The 24,034-nt window shown below is 52.6% G+C and overlaps 1 protein-coding gene across 1 annotated transcript; it reads right to left on the bottom strand.

Moving 5' to 3' along the window:
- Nucleotides 1-1,184: 1,184 nt before the first annotated feature.
- ADRB2 (adrenoceptor beta 2) lies at nt 1,185-23,471 on the bottom strand. The gene is made up of 2 exons (XM_058034719.1): nt 22,298-23,471; nt 1,185-2,957 (listed from the first exon to the last, which is right to left on the bottom strand). The coding sequence occupies exons 1-2, from the start codon at nt 23,469-23,471 to the stop codon at nt 2,923-2,925; spliced, it is 1,209 nt and encodes a 402-aa protein (XP_057890702.1). The 3' UTR covers nt 1,185-2,922.
- Nucleotides 23,472-24,034: the final 563 nt, after the last annotated feature.

Consider the following 24,034-nt stretch of genomic DNA (forward strand, 5'->3'; position numbering starts at 1 on the left):
GGGAAATCCATCCTGAGGGAAATCCACCCTGAGGGAAATCCATGCTGGAGGGAAATCCACCCTGAGGGAAATCCACCCTGAGGGAAATCCATGCTGGAGGAAATCCATCCTGGAGGGAAATCCATCCTGGAGGGAAATCCATCCTGGGGGAAAATCCATCCCAAATGCTCCTTTTCAGTCTGGCCTGTGATAAAATTCCCAATTTCTCCTTTTCAGGTTGTCCTGTGATGAAATCCCCAAATTTCCCTTTTTAAGCTGGCATGGGATAAAATTCCCAAATTCTCCTTTCAGTCTGTCCTGTGATGAAATTCCCAACTTCTCCTTTTCAGGCTCTCCTATGATAAAATTCCCAAATTCCCCTGGCAGTGCTGCCTGCAGCTTCTGCCAGGGCAGTGTGAAGCCCCAGGGTGCTGCTGCCTGCAGCATCTTTATGGATTAGGGCTCTCCAGGTTCTCCACTGCTTTTAATTGGGATGATTAATTGTCTCGCCATCAATTCAGTTGGAAATGTGTCATTTTGATTCTTTCCTTGTTTGGGGACCGATTTTTCCCCTGCCAAATTTTTCCCCTCCAGTGCCGTCACTGCCACCCTGCCCTGGCTCAGGGGCAGAACGGCAGGGATGGAATTAAGGGGATGATCTGGAGATTAAAAGGAGATTTGGGTGAAGAACCAGCCCAGGGGACAGCACAATGCCACAGCACTGCAGATTCCTCTGCTGCCATCCTGTGAAACCCTTGGGATTCTCAGCACCTTCTTCATCACCCTCTTTTCTCCTCCTCCTGGGTTGGTTTTGCTTTCAGCACCTTCATCACCCTCTTTTCTCCTCCTCCTGGGTTGGTTTGGTGCCTCCTGCTCCTGCAGCCCCACAGCCAGGGCCCTGCTGCTGCTCAGCCGGGTCCCACAGCCCATTTTTGCTGGAGTTATTGGCACCCATCACCCACCAGCACCACCAGGAATCCCCGCAGGGCTCTGCCCCTGGTTGAACCCCCCTGGATTTCCTGCCTGCATCCAGCCCTCCCACACTGCCCTGGCATTCCTGTGTGCCCACAGCCAGGGGCAGCTGGGATAAAGAAGAGTGGGAAGAGCAGCACTTTCCATTCTTTATTTGTGGGAGCAGTTTGTTCAGTGACAGGAGCAGAGCTGGGACCCTCCCCTGGTGCTCCAGCTGCACCCAGAGCCCCCCATGCCAGCCCCCCGTGTGCCCCCAGCCCCTGGCTGGGATGCCAGGCAGGGCAGAGCTCAGTTCCCCATTCCCCACACGTTCCCAGTACAATTCCACAGCAATACTGGAGCATCCCCACTGCCAGAGTAAGCTGGGCTTGGCTGAGCTGAGCACTTGTCCTTGCCAGGGATTGCTCCCCATGGAATCACAGAGTCCCAGAATGGTTTGGGTTGGGAGGGACATTAAAGATCATTCAATTCATTAAAGACCATTCAATTCAATAAAGATCATTAAATTAATGAAAGATCATTCAATTCATTAAAGACCATTCAATTCATTAAAGATCATTTAATTCCCATCCTGCCATGGCCAGGGACACCTTCCACTGTCCCAGGTGGCTCCAAGCCCTGCCCAGCCTGGCCTTGCAGGGGGCTCCTTTAGCAGCTTCACAATAAATAAATAAATAGGATTGCACTGGAGGGAAAGTTCTGCAGCTGGAAGCCCGAGGGGAAGGTCTGAGATGGGGCTCCCACAGTTCAGTACCAGCTCAGTGACCACAGAGCTGCAGCTGGGCCACCACCTGCCAGTCCAAGGTGCATGTTTTTATGGTTTCCAGCCAGTTTTTCCTGCTGTTTTCTGCCTGAGGCCACAAGTCACTCCATCTCTTCATCTGCTTAGTGAGTTTTCCACAATCCAAAGTCAAGAGTTTGGTGTGCTCCTTCCCACAGCTGCAGGAGAGGGATGGATGCTCTGCCATGGATGTTGTGCCATGGATGCTCTGCCATGGATGCTCTGCCATGGATGTTGTGCCATGGATGTTCTACCATGGATGTTGTGCCATGGATGTTCTACCATGGATTTTGTGCCATGGTTGTGCCATGGATGTTGTGTCATGGATGTTGTGCCATGGATGCTGTGCCATGGGTGTTGTGCCATGGATGTTGTGCCATGGATGTTGTGAAATGGATGTTCTTCCATGGATGCTCTGCCATGGATGCTCTGTCTCATTCTGAGCCTCAGGTGGGAAATCCTGGCTCCCAAGGGTGGCTGGTCCTGCTGAAATGGGACTTCCTGCAAGGAGAAGGATTGCCAGGTCCCAGCCTTGCCAAGGCAGGGCAGTTGGAGATTTTTTTGGAGCAAGGAGAGAAGAAAGGCCCCATTCCTGCCCTGCGCCAATCCTGCTGTTCCTTGGGGACAGTCAGGGCCCTCCATGCTCTTAGAGGAGAAGAGGTAGACAGAGAAGACACCAGAAGGAGAAACAAGCACAGAATAAATCGAAGGAATCTTCCATGCTCCTGTCTCTTGGTCTTGGACAGATTCTGCTGCACCTGGATCCCCACCCAGCAGAGGACAGGCTGCCATGACCCTGCTGGGCTCCTGACCTGCTGTGAGACCTGGCTGTGCCTCTTCCAATCCAGCTGGAGCCCACACTGCGCCTGGTGCTCCCATCTGCAAAGGCTTTTCCAAGGGGAAAACCCCTCAGCACGTTTGTCATGGTTTGGATAAATGTCCAAACCACCTCCTTCAGTTCCTGTGGCTTCCTGGTGTCCTCCAAGGCTCTCAGAGCCTCTCCTGGTCCCGTGGTGGTCCTTGCCCAGCTTCTCCTGGAGGTGCTGCGTGGTGGGTGATGGGTTGGGATGAGGACCTTGCCAAGGCAGTCACTTCCCACAGCATCCCCTGGCTCAGGGAGGAGAAGCTGTGCCCCCACTCCATCTCTGCGGAGCCCTCACAGCTCAGGGCGGTGAGGAACAGAGGTTGGTTCAGCTCTCCACCATTCCTGGGCATCCGGGGATCTCTGTGGGGAACAGAGAGAAAGGAAAACAGCATTAATTTAGCACAGAGAGGTTGGGAAAGAGGGAGGAAATGGAAATGGAAACGGAAATGGAAATGGGAAAGGAAACGGAAACGGAAATGGAAGCGGGAAAGGAAAGGAAAGGAAAGGAAAGGAAAGGAAAGGAAAGGAAAGGAAAGGAAAGGAAAGGAAAGGAAAGGAAAAGGAAAGGAAGGAAAGGAAAGGAAAGGAAAAGGAAAGGAAAGGAAAGGAAAGGAAAGGAAAGGAAAGGAAAGGAAAGGAAAGGAAAGGAAAGGAAAGGAAAGGAAAGGAAAGGAAAGGAAAGGAAAGGAAAGGAAAGGAAAGGAAAGGAAAGGAAAGGAAAGGAAAGGAAAGGAAAGGAAAGGAAAGGAAAGGAAAGGAAAGGAAAGGAAAGGAAAGGAAAGGAAAGGAAAGGAAAGGAAAGGAAAGGAAAGGAAAGGAAAGGAAAGGAAAGGAAAGGAAAGGAAAGGAAAGGAAAGGAAAGGAAAGGAAAGGAAAGGAAAGGCAGCATTAATTTAGCACAGAGAGGCTGGGAAAGAGGAGGGATTCGGATGCCAAAGCCAGGAGAGAGATTAAACCTCTTTCCTTGATTGTGGAGATAGGAAATGACTGACAAGGCAGATGAAAAAATGGGAAATTAATTCGGAGATAGAGAAAGGAACAAGTACAGAATATGCCAGTGTTTTTATTTTCTGGAAGTGATATTTTTTTAATAAGGACATGTAAAAGATTATCATCTGTGTGTGTAGGAGAAGAAAACAGCTTTAAAGCCAAAATGGATCTGCAGAGAGGGAAAAAAACCCATATCTGTTCTTTGGGAACACAATGCCTCTCTCGGAAGAATTCTGGGTATCCAAACTGGAGCTGTATTTCTTGTGCAATTCAAGGATGAAGTTCCAACATGACAGGGATGATTTGCACCAGTGTCCCTCGCCAGCATCTCTTTAAAAGCATTATTTGTACTCCATCTGCCCTGAAAGTGTGTTTACCCCTCCTTTTTTCCTTCCTTGCTCCCTTCTTCCCCTTCTTCCTTCCCAACCTGTGTCAGGGCCTCCCCACCCTCTCAGGGAACGATTTATTCCCAATATTTCCCCTCTGCTGATTTGAAGCCATTCCCCCTTGTCCTGTCCTTACAATTCCCGAGGAAAACTGGAAATCTTGCAGATTATGAGCCCTTTAGGAAATCCCTGTGTGAAACAATCCCAGCTCTGCAATTCCAGCAATTCCACAGGCAGCATTCCCCCAGGGGACCAAGGAGCTGCAGCTCATCCAGGGTGGGCAATGCCCCAGCCATGGAGGATGGATGAGGGCAGCTGTGGCTTTGGGCACACTGGGGTTTCTCCAGAACAAATCTGGAAATTCAGGGGCAGCCCGAGGCCTCTTCTGCAGCAATCCTATAGATGGTGCTTGTCAGCTTCCAAGGAAACCTGAGCCTCTCCCACAGCTCCCAGGGCAGAGCACTGGTGGAGATTAAATGGGAAGATCCAAAATAATTCCATAATCCCATTTCTGTGCTCAGGAAATGGAGCCACGGAGCTCAGCAAGGCTCTGCATCCCTCACCACTGGGGTTTAATTGCTGCTGCTGTAATTGGGGAGTTTTGCTTGTTATGGTGGTGCTGCTCATCACCCCCATCCCTGCAGGGCTGAGATCCTGGTTTGGCTTTTCCTGGGAAAACAAAGGAAGTTCCTGGATATCTCACCACAAGATGGTCACAATAATGACTTTGTGGTGCTCCAAATCCAGGCCACACAGTCTATAGGAGTTCTGGAATGTTCTGCCCAGGAAGGTGAATGGATCCACCATCCCTGGGTGTTTAACAAAGCCTGGATGTGGCACTGGGTGCCAGGGTTTGGGTGAGGTGTTGGGGATGGGTTGGACTCGATGATCTTGAAGGTCCCTTCCAACCCAGTGATTCTGTGAATTCTGTGATTCTGTGTGATTTTGTGAGATTCTGTGAATTCTGAGAGTGATTCTGTGAATTCTGTGTGTGATTCTGTGAATTCTGTGATTCTGTGTGATTTTGTGAACTCTGTGAATTCTGTGTGATTCTGTGAATTCTGTGATTGTGTGTGATTCTGTGAATTCTGTGAATTCTGTACATTCTCTGTGTGGTTTTGTGGATTCTGTGATTCTGTGAATTCTGTGTGTGTTTCTGTGAATTCTGTGATTCTGTGTGATTTTGTGAATTCTGTGATTGTGTCATTCTGCGAATTCTGTGAATCAATTCCAGCAAAACCCATGGAACTGCTCTGCCATCAGCTCTGCACCCCAGAGCAAGCCCTGACTTGCTGCTGAGTCCCAGGACACGCTGAGCCCGAGCTCTGAGTCCCAGGACACGCTGAGCCCGAGCTACTTTGCAGTGAATCAGCAGCAGAACTCTGCAATGAAGGAACCAAACTCCTTTGCGGGAAATCAGCAGCAGAACTCTGCAATGAAGGAATCAAACCCCCCTTCACAATTCCATCGCGGCGCCGACGTCAGCGCGGCCATTCCGGATTTATCCTCGTGTCTCTCAGAGAGGATTTAGCCCTCACTGATTTATTCCCCTGTAAAAGTGAGGTGCAGGGGGAGGGGGTTTGCAGCAGGCCCTGATGGAAGGCAGGGCTGCCCAAATGGTGGCAAAATCCCAAGGATTTTTATTTATGGGCTGCTCTGTGCGGAGGGAGCGGGGCTGGGAGATGGCAGCTGGAATAAACAGCACAGCCCTTCTCCCAAACATCTGCCTCGTAAAAGCACAAAATCAGATGTTGTCCTGGAATGCTGCTGGCTGCTCCCAGTGACACGGACAGAGCACAGCCCGCCTGACCCCTTCCAACATTTCCTCTGCCCTGGGAGCCCAGTTCCTCAAGGTTCACAAGGCAAAGCTTAATACTGAAAACAGAAGTTGGCAGAGGAAACCTTGCAGGCTCTGGTAATGAGCAGTGCCTGGTCACCTGTGGGAATCCTGGATTCAGCAGGATGGATCATCCACATCCCACAAAGCAACTTCCCAGATGGAATCCTCTCCTTTACATTCCCTGTTTTGGTTCAGACACTCCTAGGAGAGGTGGAAGCCTGATGATGATGATGACGTTATTGGTCATTAGTCCTAATTAATCCCAGGCTCAAGGACAGCCATTGCACAGGGTGAGGAGCTGATGAGAAAGTCAGAATTCCCTTCCCAGTCAATGGAATGGATTGCTGCCCACAGAGTCACGGCAGGAGCTTGAAATGGCTCCCAGGGACGTTTCCCAGGGGGTCAAGGAGAGGATGAAGAGGAAAACAAGTCCCTGTGGGTTGTCTCAGTGCTTTGCACTAAGCGGTTTTGCAAATCAGCAGGAACAGCAGTGACAGGACATGGGGAATGGCTTCAGACTGCAAGGGAGCAGGGGTTAGGTGGGATGTTGGGTAGAAATCCTTCCCTGGGAGGGTGGGCAGGCCCTGGGAGTGCCCAGAGCAGCTGTGGCTGCCCCTGGATCGCTGGCAGTGCCCGAGGCCAGGCTGGATGAGACCTGGAACACCCTGGGACAGTGGGAGCTGTCCCTGCCCATGGCAGGGGTGGAATGAGATGATTTTTAAGTCCCTTCCAACCCAGACCATTCTGGGAATCTCTGATTCCATACATGTTAGATTTGCTTCACTCCATTTGAGCCCTGTGCCCTGTGAAATCTCCATGGGAGCTGGATGTCCATGGACATGGAGCTCTCCGCAAGGCACTGAGCAGCTCCTCCCCAGGCAATCCAAGGATTCAGGGTGGAATGAGGGCAGAGCAAGGCAGAATTTCCTGCCCCAGCCCTCCAGGAGCCAGGAAAATCTGCCAGCCTTGCCCTGCACCGCCTGCAGCTCCACAGGGGCCTCACAACCCAGCCAGGCCTGGCACAGCCCCTCCCAGACTGTGCCCCCTTCCTTTCCTGCCTCTCCAAGCTTTCCCTGGAAACTCCTGCTATTTTATCCTGTTTCTGCAACCTGTCATCCCCCATTTGCCAACAGCTCCTCCTGGAACGTTTAAACAGCATCTGCTGCGAGTGCAGGGTGTGAGAGGGGCCCCGGGGCTCAGCAACAGGAGAGGAACCATCAGGTGCTCCTGCACAGCTCAAGGGGAGAGAAAAACCTGTGAATGCCTGACAGGAAGCCAAGGTGTAGCACAAAAAACAACCCCAGAGTGCCCCAGTTCCAGGTTTAGTCTGGTTTATGGTGACTTTTACCTAGGAAAGGAAAAACTCCAGCTCATCCCTTCCAGTTTGCTGTGCCAAGCCCGGCACAGCCCGGCTGGGCTCTTGGTCCAGCAGCCACAAAGCCAGACTGGGACACAAATTCCCAGGTAGTTCTTAGCACAGCTTTCCCCATGAACAAGCACCAAATAACCTCCATATATCTACTGCTGGCTGTGGTGTCAAACTGCTCTGGAGAGCCAAGTCCTCTGTGCCCTTCACTCCCACCAGCACTGGGATATCACTCAAATCCACCTGAGGGAAGATCCCTGGCTCCACACTGGTGCAGCTCCATTCCTAAACCCCAAACCCATATTTTAATCTCCTTTGATGAGGAATAATGTCCCCATCCAGTGATGGGTTTGAAGGACTCCTTTTTTTCCAGTTAGAGATAATCCAAGTCCCTCTGGAGAGCAGCCAGGGTGGGAACAGCTGCAAAGCAGCAGGATTTTAAAAGCTCTGTTACCCCATTTCCCTCTCCTTCCCCTGCCCCAGCTTTTCGGAGGGGTTTTTTCCTCTGTTCAGTTTTGGGAAATGGAAGGGTGTTGTTTGCTTTGGGTCTTGTGTGGTTTTTAATCACTGAGCAGATTGGATGTTGATCCCAACAGAGGGAGCAGGGATAGAACCGTGGAATGACTGGGGATGCAAGGGACCTTAAAATCACCCAGTGCCACCCCTGCCACGGCAGGGACACCTCCCACTGTCCCAGGTGGCTCCAAACCCTTCCCTGGACACTCACATGGAAGGATTTAATCCTAATATCCCACCTAAACCAATGCAGGCAACACTTTCCCTTGCTTTGTGGCACTGTAATTTCCTTTTCTTGGTGTGATGCCAGCAGAGTGTAGATGTGTCCCTAAGCCTGGCTCACACCCAATTTCCTCTGCAGATATTCCAACTAACACAGGACTTAAACCCAAGCCAAACAAGTTAACAATGAGCAGAACAACCTTCTCCCTGGAGGAACAACAGATCCCCTCCTCCACCTGCCTTTGGGCTGCTCACAAAGGAAAATCTGAGATGGAATTTGGAATTCTCTTCTCCACCTGCCTTTGGACTGCACACAAAGGAAGATCTGAGATGGAATTTGGAATTCTCTTCTCCGCCTGCCTTTGGACTGCTCGCAAAGGGAGATTTGGGATGGAATCTTGAATTCTCTACCTGCCTTGACTCCTCACAAAGGAAGACCTGGGATGGAATTTTGAATTCTCTCCTCCATCTGCTTTTGGGCTCCTCACAAAGAAAAATTTGAGATGGAATTTTGAATTCTCTTCTCCACCTGCCTTTGAGCTTATCACAAAGGAAGATCTGAGATGGAATTTGGAATTCTCCACCTGCCTTTGGGCTGCACACAAAGGAAGATCTGAGATGGAATTTTGAATTCTCCACCTGCCTTTGGGCTCCTCACAAAGAAGATCTGGGATGGAATTTTGAATTCTCTCCTCCATCTGCCTTGACTCCACACAAAGGAAGATCTGGGGTGGGATTTCAGCTCCCTCCTGCCCCATCCCAAGCACAAAGCTCTGCCAGGCTGCTCTCCCTGTCCCTGCTGTGGGCAGGGGGTTCTGGTGGGATGCTGGGATGATCTCCAGGGTTCCCTCCCAGTTCCTGCAGCCCTGTGACACACAGAGGCTGGAGCGCTGCTGTGTGCCAAGCTCAGGAATGTCAAAAACATGGGGACACCACCAAATCCTCACAAGAAAATAGCAAACAATGATCCTCCAGGTGGGAGAGAGCCAGGGATCTGACAGAAATGGGATTATCAGCAGGTGCCTGTGAATGCTTGGAGGGGATCCACACCAGAAACATCCCACATTGTAAGAAATCAGCGTTTGTGGACATTTGGATTCCAGCAGTGAAAATCCCTCCCCAGGCTCGGCGTCATCGCTTGTGGAATTCAGCTCTGGGCTCTGATTTCCTCTGACTGCCCCGAGGAGTTCCTGGAAAACTTGTAAATGGACGTGGGGTGGTCAGCTTGATTGTTTTATGTGAAATATCTCAGTGTCAGGGCGAAATGCAGAAGGATTTTTATTCTAGGAATTCCAACAGTGCCTGGAAAATCAGTGCTCAGCCAGGGCTTTGCTTCTCAGCACAAAAACCAGGGATATGCTCTCCATCTGCTCATGCTGCTGTCTCCCACCTGGGGACAAGGAGAAAATCTTCCTTTGCAGCCTGAGCAGTGTGTCCTGCCCCTCAGAAATTCCCTGTCCAGGGTGGAGCATCCATCAGCTCCTTCCATCCCCTCCTCAGGGAACTTCAGGGATTCAAACTGCCCCTGTTCCTCACTTCCCACAGGAGCAATCCCAGAAAAAACACATTTATTTCATCCTGGAGGAGGGAAAATTTCTGCAATTCCTGCAATTCCTGGCAATTCCTGGCAATTCCAACTCACGGTTCAATCACCGGATTTTGGAGGATGCTGCTCCTGGGGAGTTTCATGGATCTTCCATCCATTAAATCAGGGACAAGCAGGTCAGAAATGCACAATTACAGGGGCTGGGAGAGGGACAGAGCCCCAGCTGGCCCCTTGTGCACCACATCCCCACTAACAGTTTCCAACGCTGCTCCAGAGCTCAAACCCCATTCCTAAAACCTCCTTGGGCAATCACTCATGGCAGCAGCTGCTCCTGGCTGAGAGAAAATCCTGATTTTTCTCCCTGATCCTTCTCACCCACATCAAAGGGTGGAGCACAGGAGCTGTGCCAAAGCCTGGTAACACTCCCAGGGCTGAACATGGGTGGGAAAGGCTCCAACATGGTTGGGTTCACACAAAGCTTTGGTTTGACTGGGGTCACATCAAGCTCTGGTTTGGCTGGGGTTACCCCAAGCTTTGGTTTGGTTGGGCTTACATCAAGTTTTGGTTTGACTGGGCTCACCCCAAGCTTTGGTTTGGTTTGGCTGGGCTCACCCCAAGCTTTGGTTTGGTTTGGCTGGGGTCACATCAAGCTCTGGTTTGGTTGGGCTCACCCCGAGCTCTGGTTTGGTTTGGTTGGGCTCACCCCAAGCTTTGGTTTGCTTGGGTTCACACCAAGCTTTGGTTTTGCTGGGCTCACCCCGAGCTTTGGTTTGGTTTTGCTGGGTTCACCCCAAGCTCTGGTTTGGTTTGGTTGGACTCACCCCAAGCTCTGGTTTGGTTGGGCTTACCACAAGCTTTGGTTTGGTTTGGTTTGGTTTGGTTTGGTTTGGTTTGGTTTGGTTTGGTTTGGTTTGGTTTGGTTTGGTTTGGTTTGGTTGGGCTCACACCAAGCTCTGGTTTATTTGGGCTTACATCAAGCTCTGGTTTGTTTGGGCTCACCCCAAGCTCTGGTTTGCTTGGGTTCACACCAAGCTTTGGTTTGGCTGGGCTCACCCCAGGCTTTGGTTTGGTTTTGCTGGGTTCACACCAAGCTCTGGTTTGGTTTGGTTGGGCTCACCCCAAGCTCTGGTTTGCTTGGGTTCACACCAAGCTTTGGTTTGGCTGGGCTCACCCCGGGCTTTGTCTCAGCACAGCCCAGCTGGGCTGGCAGAAGGTGCTGATGCTATCACAGGCAGACACAACAGGCAGCAGCCAGGCAGGGCCAGGCACCCAGGGCTGTTTACCCATCACACCTGGACAAACACAGCCTGTTTTCACAGCACCAGGGCTGGGCTCTCCTGCCCTGCTCCCTGCCAAGCCCCTGCTGCAGGCACTGAGCAAATGGTTGGCATCTGCCAGGAGATATAAAAAGATTTCCCTGCGGGGTGGAGCCTGTGGTGGTGATCTCATGGTTCCAGTCACGGTGACCTGCTGCACTTGATGGATGCAGCCCTTGCTCTGTGCCCCTGCCAGCAGCAGCACTGCTGGAGCCTGGGCTTGCCTTGTCCCCCTGTGAAAAATGCCTATTTTATGATTGGATTTCCATATTATTAAGTAATAATAATAATAATAATAATAATAATAATAATAATAATAATAATAATAATAATAATAATAATAATAATAATAATATTGCAATAATATTAAAATAATTAAATGAAACATTGAACAGCTGCTGGCTGTTGTGTTACAAAGTTATTGTTAAAATGAAGCTAATATTAAAATTAATAATATTATATGTATTGTGTTAGAAAGTTATGCTGTATTAATTTTCCTAAGTAGTGTGTTAAATATAGTTTTAGGTTATAACAAAATGTTAAAATAGAAACGATGCTATGTAAGACATTTTTTTAAAGCAAGGACTAGCACTGAGATAGCAGCCACAGGACACCTGAATCTTTCAGAGAAAGAGAATTTATTACCCCATTATCAGGAGAAATGAACTTCTTCCCACTTCATTCTGCAGAACGATGCTGTCAGGATTCAGTGGAAGAAGCTGACACTGCCCAGACAGAATTCTGTGTTTGAATGGAATTTATGCATCATGGATGAATATACAACAGGTTCTTGCTTTTAAGGGTTAATCCTCTGTTAACGTGAGTCCTTTTTAGGGCTCCTTTTTCCCAGAAAGAGGTACCTGGACTGTCCTTAACTGTTTGTTTTTATTGTCTCATATTGTCCTAATCCAAATGGTCCAAATTATTATTACTCTAATTATATTATTATTTTTATAACCATTTTATTACTATTAAACTTCTAAAGTTTAAAAAACAAGATGTTGGCGTTTTTCACAGCCCCTTTCAGGGCAAACCCAGCTCTGAGCACAGCAGCAGGGCCAGCAAATCCTGACCCCAGAGATGGGGCTGACAGTGACACAGACACTCCCTGCAGGAGGAAAAGTGCAGGAACGTGCCCAAATGGCAGGGGCAGGATGCTAGGGGCACACAAAGTTCTCATTTTGGTTATTTATTTACTGCGATTTCCCTCCTGTTTAGGGAGGTTGAGGAGCCCAGCTGTCACCTGAAACCTCACTTGGGAATGGGGGGTGCCAAGACTGGTGCAGGAATGGGAGGAGAGTTCAAGGAGCTCACTACAGCCCTCTGAGGGTCCGATATGGGAGATTTTCAGGCGTGTTTTATTTTAAATCAGATTCATAGTTACGACAGCACTGAAATCTGAAGGAGCCCAGAGCTGGGGGAATCCTCTGGTTCCTCCACACCTGGCCCTGGGCTCACTGCAAAGGCAGGAGGGCAGAGCAGGGCTCAGGATCACATAAAGTGGCCCAAAAACCCCTGTGCTGTGCAATGAGAGAGGTTTCTGTGCACAGAAATCAGCAAGAGGGGTGTGGGAATGATAACTGAGCCTCCCATAAATGACTGCAAGCCGAACTTCAGTGAACTCCATGTAAGGAAGATGAAAGGAGGAGCGGGTGGGATTTATTCCGCTCCACACATTTATTCAGCTCCATTATTCTCACCCCCAAAACCAGTCCAGCAGCCCTGTAATCCCTCAGCAGCTCCTCTCCAGATTGTCTCTATTATTAACAACAAAGGCCTCGTTATTGCCATCACCATCCTTTGAAGGTGCCGTGGATGGGGTGAGGATTCCTGTGGGGTGGGGCAGGAGACACTGATGGAGGAGGTGAATCCCTCTGCCTTGGCAGGACACACAGATTTAGGAAATTATGGTTTGTCCCAGATTCTTTTATCCAGGGGAGAAGTGGACACCCCTTCCTTCTGCAAAGACACAGCCTGAAAAACTTCCAGGCCACTTCTGAGCAGGATAAACCATCTCTGGGTCTGCACTAGAGCAGAGAAACCCTTCATAAATCCACAAGTTTCTCTCATTAATTGTAACAAAAATGAATTGGAACTCCTGGCTAAACCCACAGGGATTTATTTCCTCGAGGAGCAAAGCCCCAGAGGACCTGGCTTGGCTGTTCCTGGAATTAGCATCTGTACAGAAATTGCCATTATCAGCCTGGGACCTGGCTTGGCTGTTCCTGGAATGAGCATTTGTACAGAAATTGCCATTTTCAGCCCTATTTGCATTATGCAATGCCTTCTCCGCTGCCCGAGGAATGAATCACCCAGGGGAGGGGAGGGGAGGGAGGAAAGCTGCTGCAAACACAACCTGGGCCATCAGGCAGGAGGAGAATTCAGCAGGTACTCAGGGTCCATGGAACAAGCTGGCAGGGGCTGCCTGCACTTTTAAAGTCTGAAAAAATACAACATATAATGGATTTCTACTATTTCCAGGCACGGATTGCACATTTGGGAGTGAAGGATTTTGGGGGTCCAGCTCTCATCCCCTCTGTGATCTGGAAGATCTCATTGTCTCACAGCCACCCCCAGAAGCAGCAAAGGAAGAGAAGGGTTTCATCCTAAAAAGTACAACATAAAATGGATTTCTGCTGCTGCCAGGCATGGATTGCATGGCAGGTCCTGGCAGGGAGCAGTGGCAGGTCCTGGCAGGTGCAGTGGCAGGTGGCACCGGGCTGGGCTGTGACTCACCAGGGCTCAGGCTGGTTTCTAATCTGGGCCCTGCTGTTTGTCACCGCCAGCAGGGTGACACCTTCACGCTGCCTTTCGCTCTTCCTGCCACTGACAAGGCTCAGACAGGGCTGAGGAGGTTCTGAGGAGTCACACCCAAGCCTGGAGGGACAGTTTGGCCTTTCCAAGTCCTGTGTGTGTGTGTCAGCAGCAGCACAATCCCTGCCCAGGGACTGCACAACCCAGGCAGCTGCTCTCAGGGTGGACGTGGCCCCGGACAGACATCCCCATGCTCCAAGGGCTCCTGCTAGTGATGGCACTCAAAACTTCCTCACCCAGCATGGGTTTTCCTCTAAAACTTCATTTTCCTTGCAATAATTCATGGGCTGGGTAATGAATAGAACAAACACCTGAAAAATTTAACAATGCATGTTGCAAAGCATCTGAATTTTGCAATGCCTAATCAAGGTAGTATTTTTAGAAAAATCCTATTCCATTATTAGAAAATAGAAAAAATCCTATTCCATTTTTAGGAAAGGATCTCTTTCAGAAGTGTCCCATTGAAAAAATGGACATTTGGACCATGGTTTGCATCCCTATTACAGCCAGGGTCCCTCCCATGCCCCCATCCTGTGGGTTGCCATGTTCCTGTGGGAAGCCTGGAATTCCCTGGGGCACAGTGAGCTGGGGAAAGGAGAAACCTCAAAACCTCCACTCATCCTCTGAGGCTGCCCATCGATCAGCCACCTCAGCAAAGGGACAGTGGCAGTGGCAGTGACAGTGACAGCTCGTGTTCCAGGGGCACTGGAAACAGCAGGGCCACAGCGCTGGTCACACAGGGAGATCTGCATGCTGGACACACCAGCAGAGGTGACAACGCTGACCTGTCCCCTCCCAAACACACCACAGCTCCTGGCTGGCATTGTGGAGACCCCAAGATGACAAACAAAAAGCAAATTAAGACCAGCAAAACTCCTGGGAGTGACGCTGATGCCAAAGCCCAGCAGCATCCCAGGTACCCACAGCCCTTCCACAGGGAAAATCCCATTTCCCCTCCAACTCTCCTGGCTGGCAAAGTGTCAGAGGCTGAGCTGGGTTCTCTGAGAGGTCTTTCCCATCTCAGTGTCTCTGTGATTCCCCATTCCCACCTCTCTATCCCCAGGGCCAGGCGGCTGTCCTGGTTTGTCTCCGTACCTGTCACACACTCATCCCAAAGGCATCCCCGGCCCCAGCATGGCAGGAACGCCTGCCCCACGCCCTCCTGCCATGCCTTGGCAGGCAGCAGGGCAGCCCAGAGAAGGAAGCAAAGCTGCTGCTCATTCCAGAGGCAGCCATCATCCCCCAGAGCTCTGGGGCACAGAGGGGAACGTGGGAGGGCACAGGCACCAGCCAGGCTGCCTGGACTGAAAGGCAGATCCTGAACTGAAACACAGATCCTGCCCTGAAATGTGGATCCTGAACTGAAATGCAGATCCTGAACTGAAATACAGATCCACAGAAACACAGATCCTGTCCTTAAACACAGATCCTGCACACAAACACAGATCCTGCCCTGAAATGTGGATCCTGCACTGAAACACAGATCCCGCACAGAAATACAGATCCACAGAAACACAGATCCTGCTCTGAAATGTGGATCCTGCACACAAACACAGATCCTGCCCTGAAGTGCAGGTCCTGCTCTCACAGCATTTCCCAGCCCTGCTTCCTCTTCTGCAATCCATTCCTTCCTTCTCCCTCCCTTTCAGGGGATCCAGCCTCTTGAGTTTCCTGCTGGTGCTTGAGTCATTTTCCCTCCTAGGACTGATTTCTCATCTTTAATTGTTTCTCCATCTCTTTACACTCTCCTTGGGCTGTATTTTACTTTGTCTCTCTTACTTGGTTGCATCCATCTTTCCATGTAACAATCCTCCATAGATTCCTTCTCTTCCCACCACCAGTCTGTGCTGGATGTATGACTTACTTTCCTGGCAGAGCTGATGGGAGCCTCGTTGGACATCCCAACCTGTCTTAAAGAGTTGTGCAGTTCTATCATTATCAGTCCTTATTTCCCCTGAGGATGCAGCAGGCCCTCCTGGCTCTGATCCCCCAGGAATGCCAAGGGAAAGGCCTTGTGGAGCCACACTGGCAGAGCCTGGGGGCTCACAAACACAACCCCACTGGTTTTAGGGATTCCAGCCCAAAAACATCCCCCAGTGGCTCAGGGAGGCTCAGGCTCTGCAGCCTCAGCCCAGGCCTGAGAAATGCATAAACAGCAAATGGCCTCTGGGGAGCCCCTGCCAAGTCCTTTCTCCCTCATGTAAATATTTTTTCCTCTCAAGTGTATGCGAGTGTGAAAAATCTCTCCTTAATCTTCTTTTTTTTCTGCCTGGCTGAAGGAAATGCTTGTTCATCCCCGGGTGGGAACAGCTTCATCTTGATATCTTGCAGCTGAAGCAAGAACCACGCTGCTGAAAACATTTCTTATCACCCCCAAAGCCACAGAGGAATCAGATTAATGGTGCCTGTCAGGACATGACCTCCTTGGTGGCTCTTGGATGCAGGTCCCACGGGACAGCACATTGTGAGGCAGCCTTGAAGACTTCAGAAGCAGTGCAAAATATCCCTGGGGTTTCAGGATTCCAGAGGCTGAGAGTCCCGCCCTGTTGTGTTTGACACGTGAGTGGAAATGTGTGGCTTTTTCTTCTGAGAAAAACTGGAGACCTAAATAAGTTTCTTGCAGTCTGGCCTTCAGATCAAATGTCTCAGTGGGAGCTGTGTGTGTTTTCTGCTGGTGGTAGTGAGAGGAAGTGTGTCTGCACACAGCAGAGCTGGTGGCAGCCCCAAAATATCTGTGGGGGAATTGGGTCAGTTCACAGGGGAATCTGTTCTTGCTGCTCAGAGCTTTCCTCCCTCTCTGTTCACCTGCTGGGGAAGGCTGGGATCAGGCTGCCACCCTCTGCTCCAGCCCTCAGAGCTGAGCTCTGCCTCTTAAGCATCAGTTGTTGTTGCTGGTGGTGGTTTTGGAGAGGAGCAGTGTCAGCAGCACAGCCAGCCCTGCGATGCTGAGATAAACCTGAACCAGCCTGGCCTGGTGCTGAGGCCTCAGCGGGGCCCAAATCCTGCTCTGAGCCCTGCCCTGGCACCAGAGGGGCACCTGAGCTCCTCCAGAGAGCCAGGCCAGGCTCAGAGCTGGCTTCAGATGCACCAACAGCTTCACAGAGAGAAAAATCCCTTTGGCACAGCACTGAGGCAGGGGGAGTTCTGAGAGCAGGGAAAGCACAACCCCAGGGAGGAGGTTTGGAACTCACAACCCCAGGGAGAAGGTTTGGGATTCACAACCCCGGGGAGGAGGTTTGGGATTCACAACCCCAGGGAAAAGGTTTGGGATTCACAACCCCGGGGAGGAGGTTTGGGATTCACAACCCCGGGGAGGAGGTTTGGGATTCACAACCCCAGGGAGGAGGTTTGGAACTCACAACCCCAGGGAGGAGGTTTGGGCCTCACAACCCTGGGGAGAAGGGAAAGCACAACCCCAGTGTGATTGTGTTTGTGAGCCCCCAGGCTCTGCCACTGTGGCTCCCCAAGGCCTTTCCCTTGGCATTCCTGGGGGATCAGAGCCAGGAGAGGTTGCTGCATCCTCAGGGGAAATAAGGGCTGGATTTAAGCACCTTTTAGGCCCAAGCACCTTTCCAGGTGGGATGTTCCCTGTCAGGAATGTCCTGTTGTAACGGGGACAGGGAAAGGTGGGTGGCAGCTGCTGCTCCCCCACGGATGCTGAAGATCTGGCTGATCTTTTCCTCCTGCAGTCAGCCAGGGCTGGGGCTCTCCATCCCTTGAAAGCACAAATTATTGTAATTTGGCAGGAAGTGCCGGCTGCAATCTCCCTGTCTGAGCTGCACAACAATTCCCTGCTGTTGTTTCTGGAAAGGAGAAGCCTCAAAATGTGCAGGGCACAGTGTCCTGTGCTGCCAAGGCTTCATCCTGGGCTTAAGTGGCACAGAGGACACAAAATCCTGGTCATTGCAACATTCTGGGCTGGCATCCTGCTTTGTGTCACTCCTGCTCTGTCCTCACCCTCACCTGAACCAGGAGGGACACCAGGACACCAGGTAGCAGAGAACAGGAGTTGGTACCTGTCCAGAGAAACACCTCCAGGAGCTTCTCCAAGGTGAAGCAACCTGGGGCAGGCAGGAGTGCTGCTGCCACCCCCTTCCTGCAGGACAGGTCACCTCCTCACCTTCTCCCAGCCCAAATTCCAAACCCCCAACAGATGGGGAAGCTGCAGCTCTCTCCCAGCCCTCCCAAATTCCAAACCCTGCCAGCTGCTGGGAGTGCTGCCACGGGGGCACGGGAGTGCTGCCAGCCCAAACAGAGATGCAGGGGGGTTTGAAACCCCTGTCTGCAGATCCTGGTGGGAGAGGGGAAAACCAGAGAGTGCTGAGCACCCACAGCCTCCTCCCCTGCCAGGGCTCAAAGCACTGGAATAATAAATAAAATAGTAAATAATTTAAATTAACATTAAAATGAAAATTAAAATTTAAAAAGATAAAAATAAAAATAAAGATAAAAATAAAAATAAATTAAATTAAATAATAATAAATTAAGGAAGTTTTTGTCCACACTGTGTTTCCTCCCTGCTCCTCGAGGTGTTGGTTTTCTTTAATAAAACCTGAAGGATTCACTGGGAAAATGCTGGGAAATATGGGAGAAACGGCTTTAAGCAAGGACACTTGACTACAGCATAAATCCCATAAATCCTCTTTATTTTAACATGTCAGTCAGTAGGACCTGCAGTAAATACTTGGAGTTTTGAACATACAGATCTTCATCTCTGTACTTATCTGGCACAGCAAACCCTTTCCATTTCCTTGTTTATGTAAGCTCTGAGTATTGCTGTATAGAGATAATGGATATATACACACAGACACATATCTGTATGTGCACTTGTGCAAAAATGTCCTTACAAAGGACAGGAAACAAGTGAATATTTCCCAATCCACTCTCCCTGGCACTGGAAATACTGCACAGAAATTCAGCTGGATGCTCCTGCCATAGGGAAAATGGCAAAACTGAAATTGCATGCATGGAGAAGCAGCAAATCCACTTTTTTTCATGATGGAGAAAGTTTAAAAAATCTCAGTGTCCCCTCTGTGTCCCCTCCTCTGTGGCAGGGGCACAGGGTACAGCCAGCAGCACAGTGTTTGCTTCAGCCTGCTCTGTTTGCTGGAAGAATTTAATGTTTGTCACTGATTTCCCTCAAATGAAGTCACCACCGTGTGTTTTATCAGATGTGCTTAACCTGAGCCAACTCTGCCAGTGTAAAATCCTAAAATCCAATTTAAACAGCGACTCCTGACTCCAATGCTCCATTTTTAATATGTCTATGAAACTTTTTAATATAAAATATTTTAACAGGGCTAAGTTGTTTGTTTTTTTTTCCCCAGCCATGGAAAGGTTTGGCTTTGACGATGCCATAATATTTTTCCCTCCACTATTTCTCTCTTTTGATTCCAGCTGCCCCCAGAACTTTACAGTTTATATTTCACCAGTTTTACTAATGTTGCCTTAGAGAAAAGAAATCAGTTCCTCAACACCCAGACTCCCATGCAAGCTTGAGGTTTCCTGGCAGCACTGAGGTCATTTGTCCAGTGCAAACAGCCCAAAATTCCCTGTCCCTTCCACAGCCACGTGCTCTGGGTGCTGGAGTGCTTCTGCAAATAAACACTCGCTCATCTCTCAGCTTTGGCTACCCACAGCCACAATATTTGAAGTAAGAAGAGGAAGCCAAAAAAAGAGAACAATTATTTGGACAACAAATAATAGGGATTATTTGTTGCTCCGCCAGCGCTACCGAAATGCAAATAATTCATCACAGTGAAAACACAAACCACAACAGAGATGTGGGCACGGGAATTCCCTGTGCCACGGGGTTCTGGCTCAAACTGGGGAGGTTGGAGCCTGCTGGGGCCGGCCTGACCCCCAGCACTGTGGGACACCTCAGTTCCTCTGTGCCCCCTCAAACCCACAGTGCCCTGGGCATTGCAGAGCAGCAGGGACTGGCAGCAGATAAAGGGATAGAGGAGAGAAAGCAGGGCAGAGATATTGATCTCTGCAATCGAGAGGTTAATTCTCATTTCCCTGAGTGTTGTTTGGTAATCACAGCCTGCACGGAGCTAAATTGCATCTGCAGCAAAAGAGCGAGTGCCTACACAGAGTGTGCACCTGCGCCAAGTGTTTACCTGCACCAAATGTGTGCCTGCACCGAGTGTGTACCTACACTGAGTGTGTATCTGCACCGAGTGTGTTTCTACACTGAATCCATTCTTACATTGTCTGTGTTCCTATACTGTGTTCCTACACCCTGTACCTGCACTGAGTGTGTACCTGCACCGAGGGTGATTCCACACCAAGTGTGTTCCTACACTGTGTACCTGCACCATGTTCCTACACTGAGTGTGCACCTACGCTGAGTGTTTTCCTACACCAAGTGTTTTCCTGCATCAATTGTACTCCTACACTGGGTGTGTACCTGCACTGAGTGTGCACCTACACCGTGTGCACCTACACTGAGTATGTTCCTACACCGAGTGTGACCTGCACCAGCTCCCCACCCCGGCACGTTCTCCGAGCCCCCTCTCAGTGCAAATGCAGCCTCTGAGCTCTCTCTCAGTGCCAGTGCAGCACGGAGGGAGCAGTGCCCGACTGCCAGCCCTGCTCCTGCCCTTCCAGCCCCTCTCCTGCCCTTCTCCTGTCCGTGTTTATCCCAGGGGCTGCCCGCAGCCTCTCACCCCACAAAGTGTCACCGTGTCACCGCACCCTTCCTTGGCACTCCGAGCACCTGGGGCACTGCTGGCACCACTCCCCGGGCAGCAGAGAGGGCACGGGCGGGCAGAGGGCAGGGAAGGGCTCCGGGCACATCCCCTGTCCCTGCTGCGGTGCTGGGACGCGCAGGGGACAAGAGGAGCGCAGTCAGTCACAGGGCTTGGGGAGCACAGGGCTCTCGGAGCTGCTCCTCCTCCCCAGGCAGGATCAGCCGCACTTTGGGAAGGAGGAAAAGGAGCAGCAGGAGCTCCCAGAGCGCCGCGTTTTGCCCTGACAGCCACAGCAGTTTGTCGCCACACCTGGAGCAGCGATGTCCCCTCCTGGGGGGGGATTCCCTCCAGCCCTGCCGGCACCAGCGCTCGGGGCGAGCCCTCAGAGCAGCCAGGGACTGCCGGGGGTGTCGGTACCACCAACCCCCATCTACCCCCGGCTCCTGCGGGACGGGCACGGCTGCCCCAAAGCCGCTCTGCCTCCGCCTGCACCGGGACTCAGCCACCATCCACGTCTCCCGGGCATCCAGGGAGCCCCGCTTCCCCAAACGACAATGCCACCAACACCCCCGTGATGCGACAACGCCACCAACATCCCCAGCGCGTGGAAATGCGGGGGGCCCGCACGCCCGAGCATGCCCCGAGAAGCCCCCGGGACACCGCGGCCCGAGAGGTGCCGGGAGCAGCTTTTCCTGCCCCTTTCCCGAGAATTCCTGAAAGAACCCCGCACTGCACACCCTCCCGGCGCTGCACACCCTCCCTGCCCCGGGTCCAGCCTGTCACACCGGGGTGAGCCCCCAGCCCAAATCGCTGTTACTTTCCAGCCAGGGACTGTCCTGTCCTGTCTTATCCTATCCTATCCTATCCTATCCTATCCTATCCTATCCTATCCTATCCTATCCTATCCTATCCTATCCTATCCTATCCTATCCTATCCTATCCTATCCTATCCTATCCTATCCTATCCTATCCTATCCTATCCTATCCTATCCTATCCTATCCTATCCTATCCTATCCTATCCGTTCCTGTCCCGCAGCCCACCCTGCCCGGGCACCCCTGGCACAGCCTGGCACACGGGACAAACCCCGCTCCACACCAGTCCCAGGGTCCTGCAGCCGTGCCGCGGTCGGAGCGGCGTTTCCAGGGTGCCCCGGACAATCCGAGCCTCGTCCCGTCCCAGCTGGCCCGGCTCGCTGTCATCCGAGCCCTGCAGTTAAACAAACCGGGCGCTTTACGAGCTTTTGGCTGGGCTGTGACTGCAGCCGCGTGTCACCCGACTTCCCAGTGCCACATTCCTGAGTCCCACAGTCACAGGCTCACATTCTAGGCAGACGCTCCGTTTATTTCTATCGTTATTTTTCTTTTTTTTTGCCCCCTACAGAAAGTCCTGTAGCACTTGGCAAAGCAAAACCCCACAGAGCATTCTCAGTTTCTGGGCTGTGATCAAACTGTCCCGGAGCCGGCAGCCCCGGTCTGCCCCGCTGCCTGCATCCCTCCCCGCCGGCTTGTCGCAGATCAAATCCAGGGCTCTCCGCAAAGTGCCCCGGGCTGGACAGTCCTGCCACCCCCGCCCCAGGTGCCCTCCTGGCCTGGAGGGCTCCCGCAGCCACCAGCGGGGTGGTGACAAGGGGACAGGCAGCAGTCCCACCGGGGCAAGGGGGGCCTGCTCCCATCAAGGTCATGAGGTAGCTCAGTCCCAGGCCAGTTCAGTCCCGGCCACGGCCAGATAGTCCCCCCGAGGACGAGCATTCTGCACAGCCTGGCATCCCCCTCCCTGCTAAGAGACCCCCGGATTGTGCCCCAAACCTGGGGAGCTGCCAGCAGCCCCTCTGCCCTGCCAGGGCCAGCCCCGCTTGGCAGAGTTTGGGGTTTCTCCCAGCTGTTAGGTTTTAGTCGCTCTCCATAAAAGAATCACTATTATTATGAAAGAAGGGTGATTTTCCTTGCAAAATCTCCTCTGTGCCACCCCCTCCCGAGCCCCCAGCACCCTCCCCTCCATGCACAGTACCTTTGCCGTGCAAAAAGTGCTCGGGGCGAGGGAAGGAGCCCTCCTCGCAGAGCAGCTGGCAGGTTTTATCCGGGGCCAGGGGGTAGCCGGTGTCCTCCTCGTTGTAGTCGCTGCGGCCGTTGCTGTTGGAGTAGCCGTTGGCGTACATCTTGAGGGCGGACCTGCGCAGGCACAGCAGCTCCTGGAAGGCGTACCTGAAGTCGGGGCTCCGGCAGTAGATCAGGGGGTTGAAGGCGGAGTTGACGTAGCCCAGCCAGTTCAAGAGGATGTACAGGTACTTGGGAATGACGTTGTCCTGGATGACGTGCACGATGTTGACGATGAAGAAGGGCAGCCAGCACAGCGTGAAGGTGCCCATGATGATGCCCAGGGTTTTGAGGGCCTTGTGCTCCTTCAAGAAGAACTTGGAGGAGCGGCGGTGCCCGGCTCCCCCTTTCTGCTCCTGCTCCTTGTTCTGGGTGTGGAACCTCCCCTCGCTCCTGTCGATCTTCTGCAGCTGCTTCTTGGCCACCTGGAAGACCCTGGCGTACACGAAGACCATGACCACGAGGGGCACGTAGAAGGAGATGATGGAGGAGGCGATGGCGTAGGCTTGGTTGGTGAAGAAGTCGCAGCACATCTCGTCCTGGTAGCAGCGGATGGCGTCCTCGTGGTCTGCCCGGTACCAGTGCATCTGGATGGGCAGGAAGGAGGTCAGGCCCGACACCACCCACACCACCAAGATGACCACACGTGCCTTGCCCTTGGTCAGCAGGCTCTGGTACTTGAACGGGGAGGTGATGGCGAAGTACCGGTCCACAGCAATGACACACAGGGTCTCGATGCTGGCCGTGACGCACAGCACGTCCAGAGAGGTCCAGAACTCGCACCAGAAGTTCCCAAACTTCCACATCTCCATGATGATGTGGCAGGCGCCGAAGGGCACCACGGCCAGCCCCATGACCAGGTCGGCACAGGCCAGCGAGGTGATGAAGTAGTTGGTGACGGTCTGCAGGCGCTGGAAGCGGGCGATGGCCGTGATCACCAGCACGTTGCCGAAGACGATGGCCAGCACGATCAGCGACATCAGGATGCCCATGCCCACCATCCACACGTCCCGCGACACCGTGGGCTCGGCGGCGCTCTGGTTGGCGCTGGCGTTGCCGCCGGGCAGCTCCGTCCCCGCCGCGGCCATGGCCCCGCGACAGCCCCGGGGCGGCGGGGGCGGCTCGGCTGCGCTCAGGGCTCCGCTCAGGGCTCCGCTCGGGGCTCCGCTCGGGGCTCCGCGGCCGCGGCGCCGCTCCGGGAGCCGCTCATACGGGACAGGTGCGGGGCAGGTGCGGGGCCGCTCGGCTGGGGCACCGGGCACCGCTCCGCTCCCGTCCCGGCCGTGTCCCGGCTCTGTCCCAGCCCGTGTCCCAGCCCGTTAGGCGCCGCGGAGCTTTTTAAGTGACAGCAGCCCGTGACATCAGCCCGGCGCAGCCAATGGCAGCCGGCACCGCACCCCGACCCCCCCGCACCCCGCGGCCACCCCCGCCTGCCCCACGCGTGTCCCCGCCCCGTGCGCTGCATCCCCGCCGTGTCCCCGCCGCCGCTCCGGGTGCGCTCCCCTTGCTCTCGGTGCTCTCCTGTCCCCAGCCCCAGAGTGTCCCTGTGCGCTCCTTTCAGCGCTGTGTCCCCACAGCCGCTCCGGGTGCGCTCCCGTCCCTCGCCGTGCCCTCCTGTCCCTGGCCCCAGGGTGTCCCTGTGCGCTCCCCT

The sequence above is a fragment of the Melospiza georgiana genome, chromosome 15, assembly GCF_028018845.1.
Source record: "Melospiza georgiana isolate bMelGeo1 chromosome 15, bMelGeo1.pri, whole genome shotgun sequence".
NCBI lineage: Eukaryota > Metazoa > Chordata > Aves > Passeriformes > Passerellidae > Melospiza > Melospiza georgiana.

Excerpts from the sequence above, each read along its gene's own strand:
- ADRB2 (XM_058034719.1), bottom strand. The coding sequence starts at position 23,471 with ATGGCCGCGGCGGGGACGGAGCTGCCCGGCGGCAACGCCAGCGCCAAC. Across the intron at positions 2,958-22,297 it reads GCACTTTTTGCACGGCAAAG|AGATCCCCGGATGCCCAGGA; the intron begins GTACTGTGCATG and ends TGTTCCCCACAG.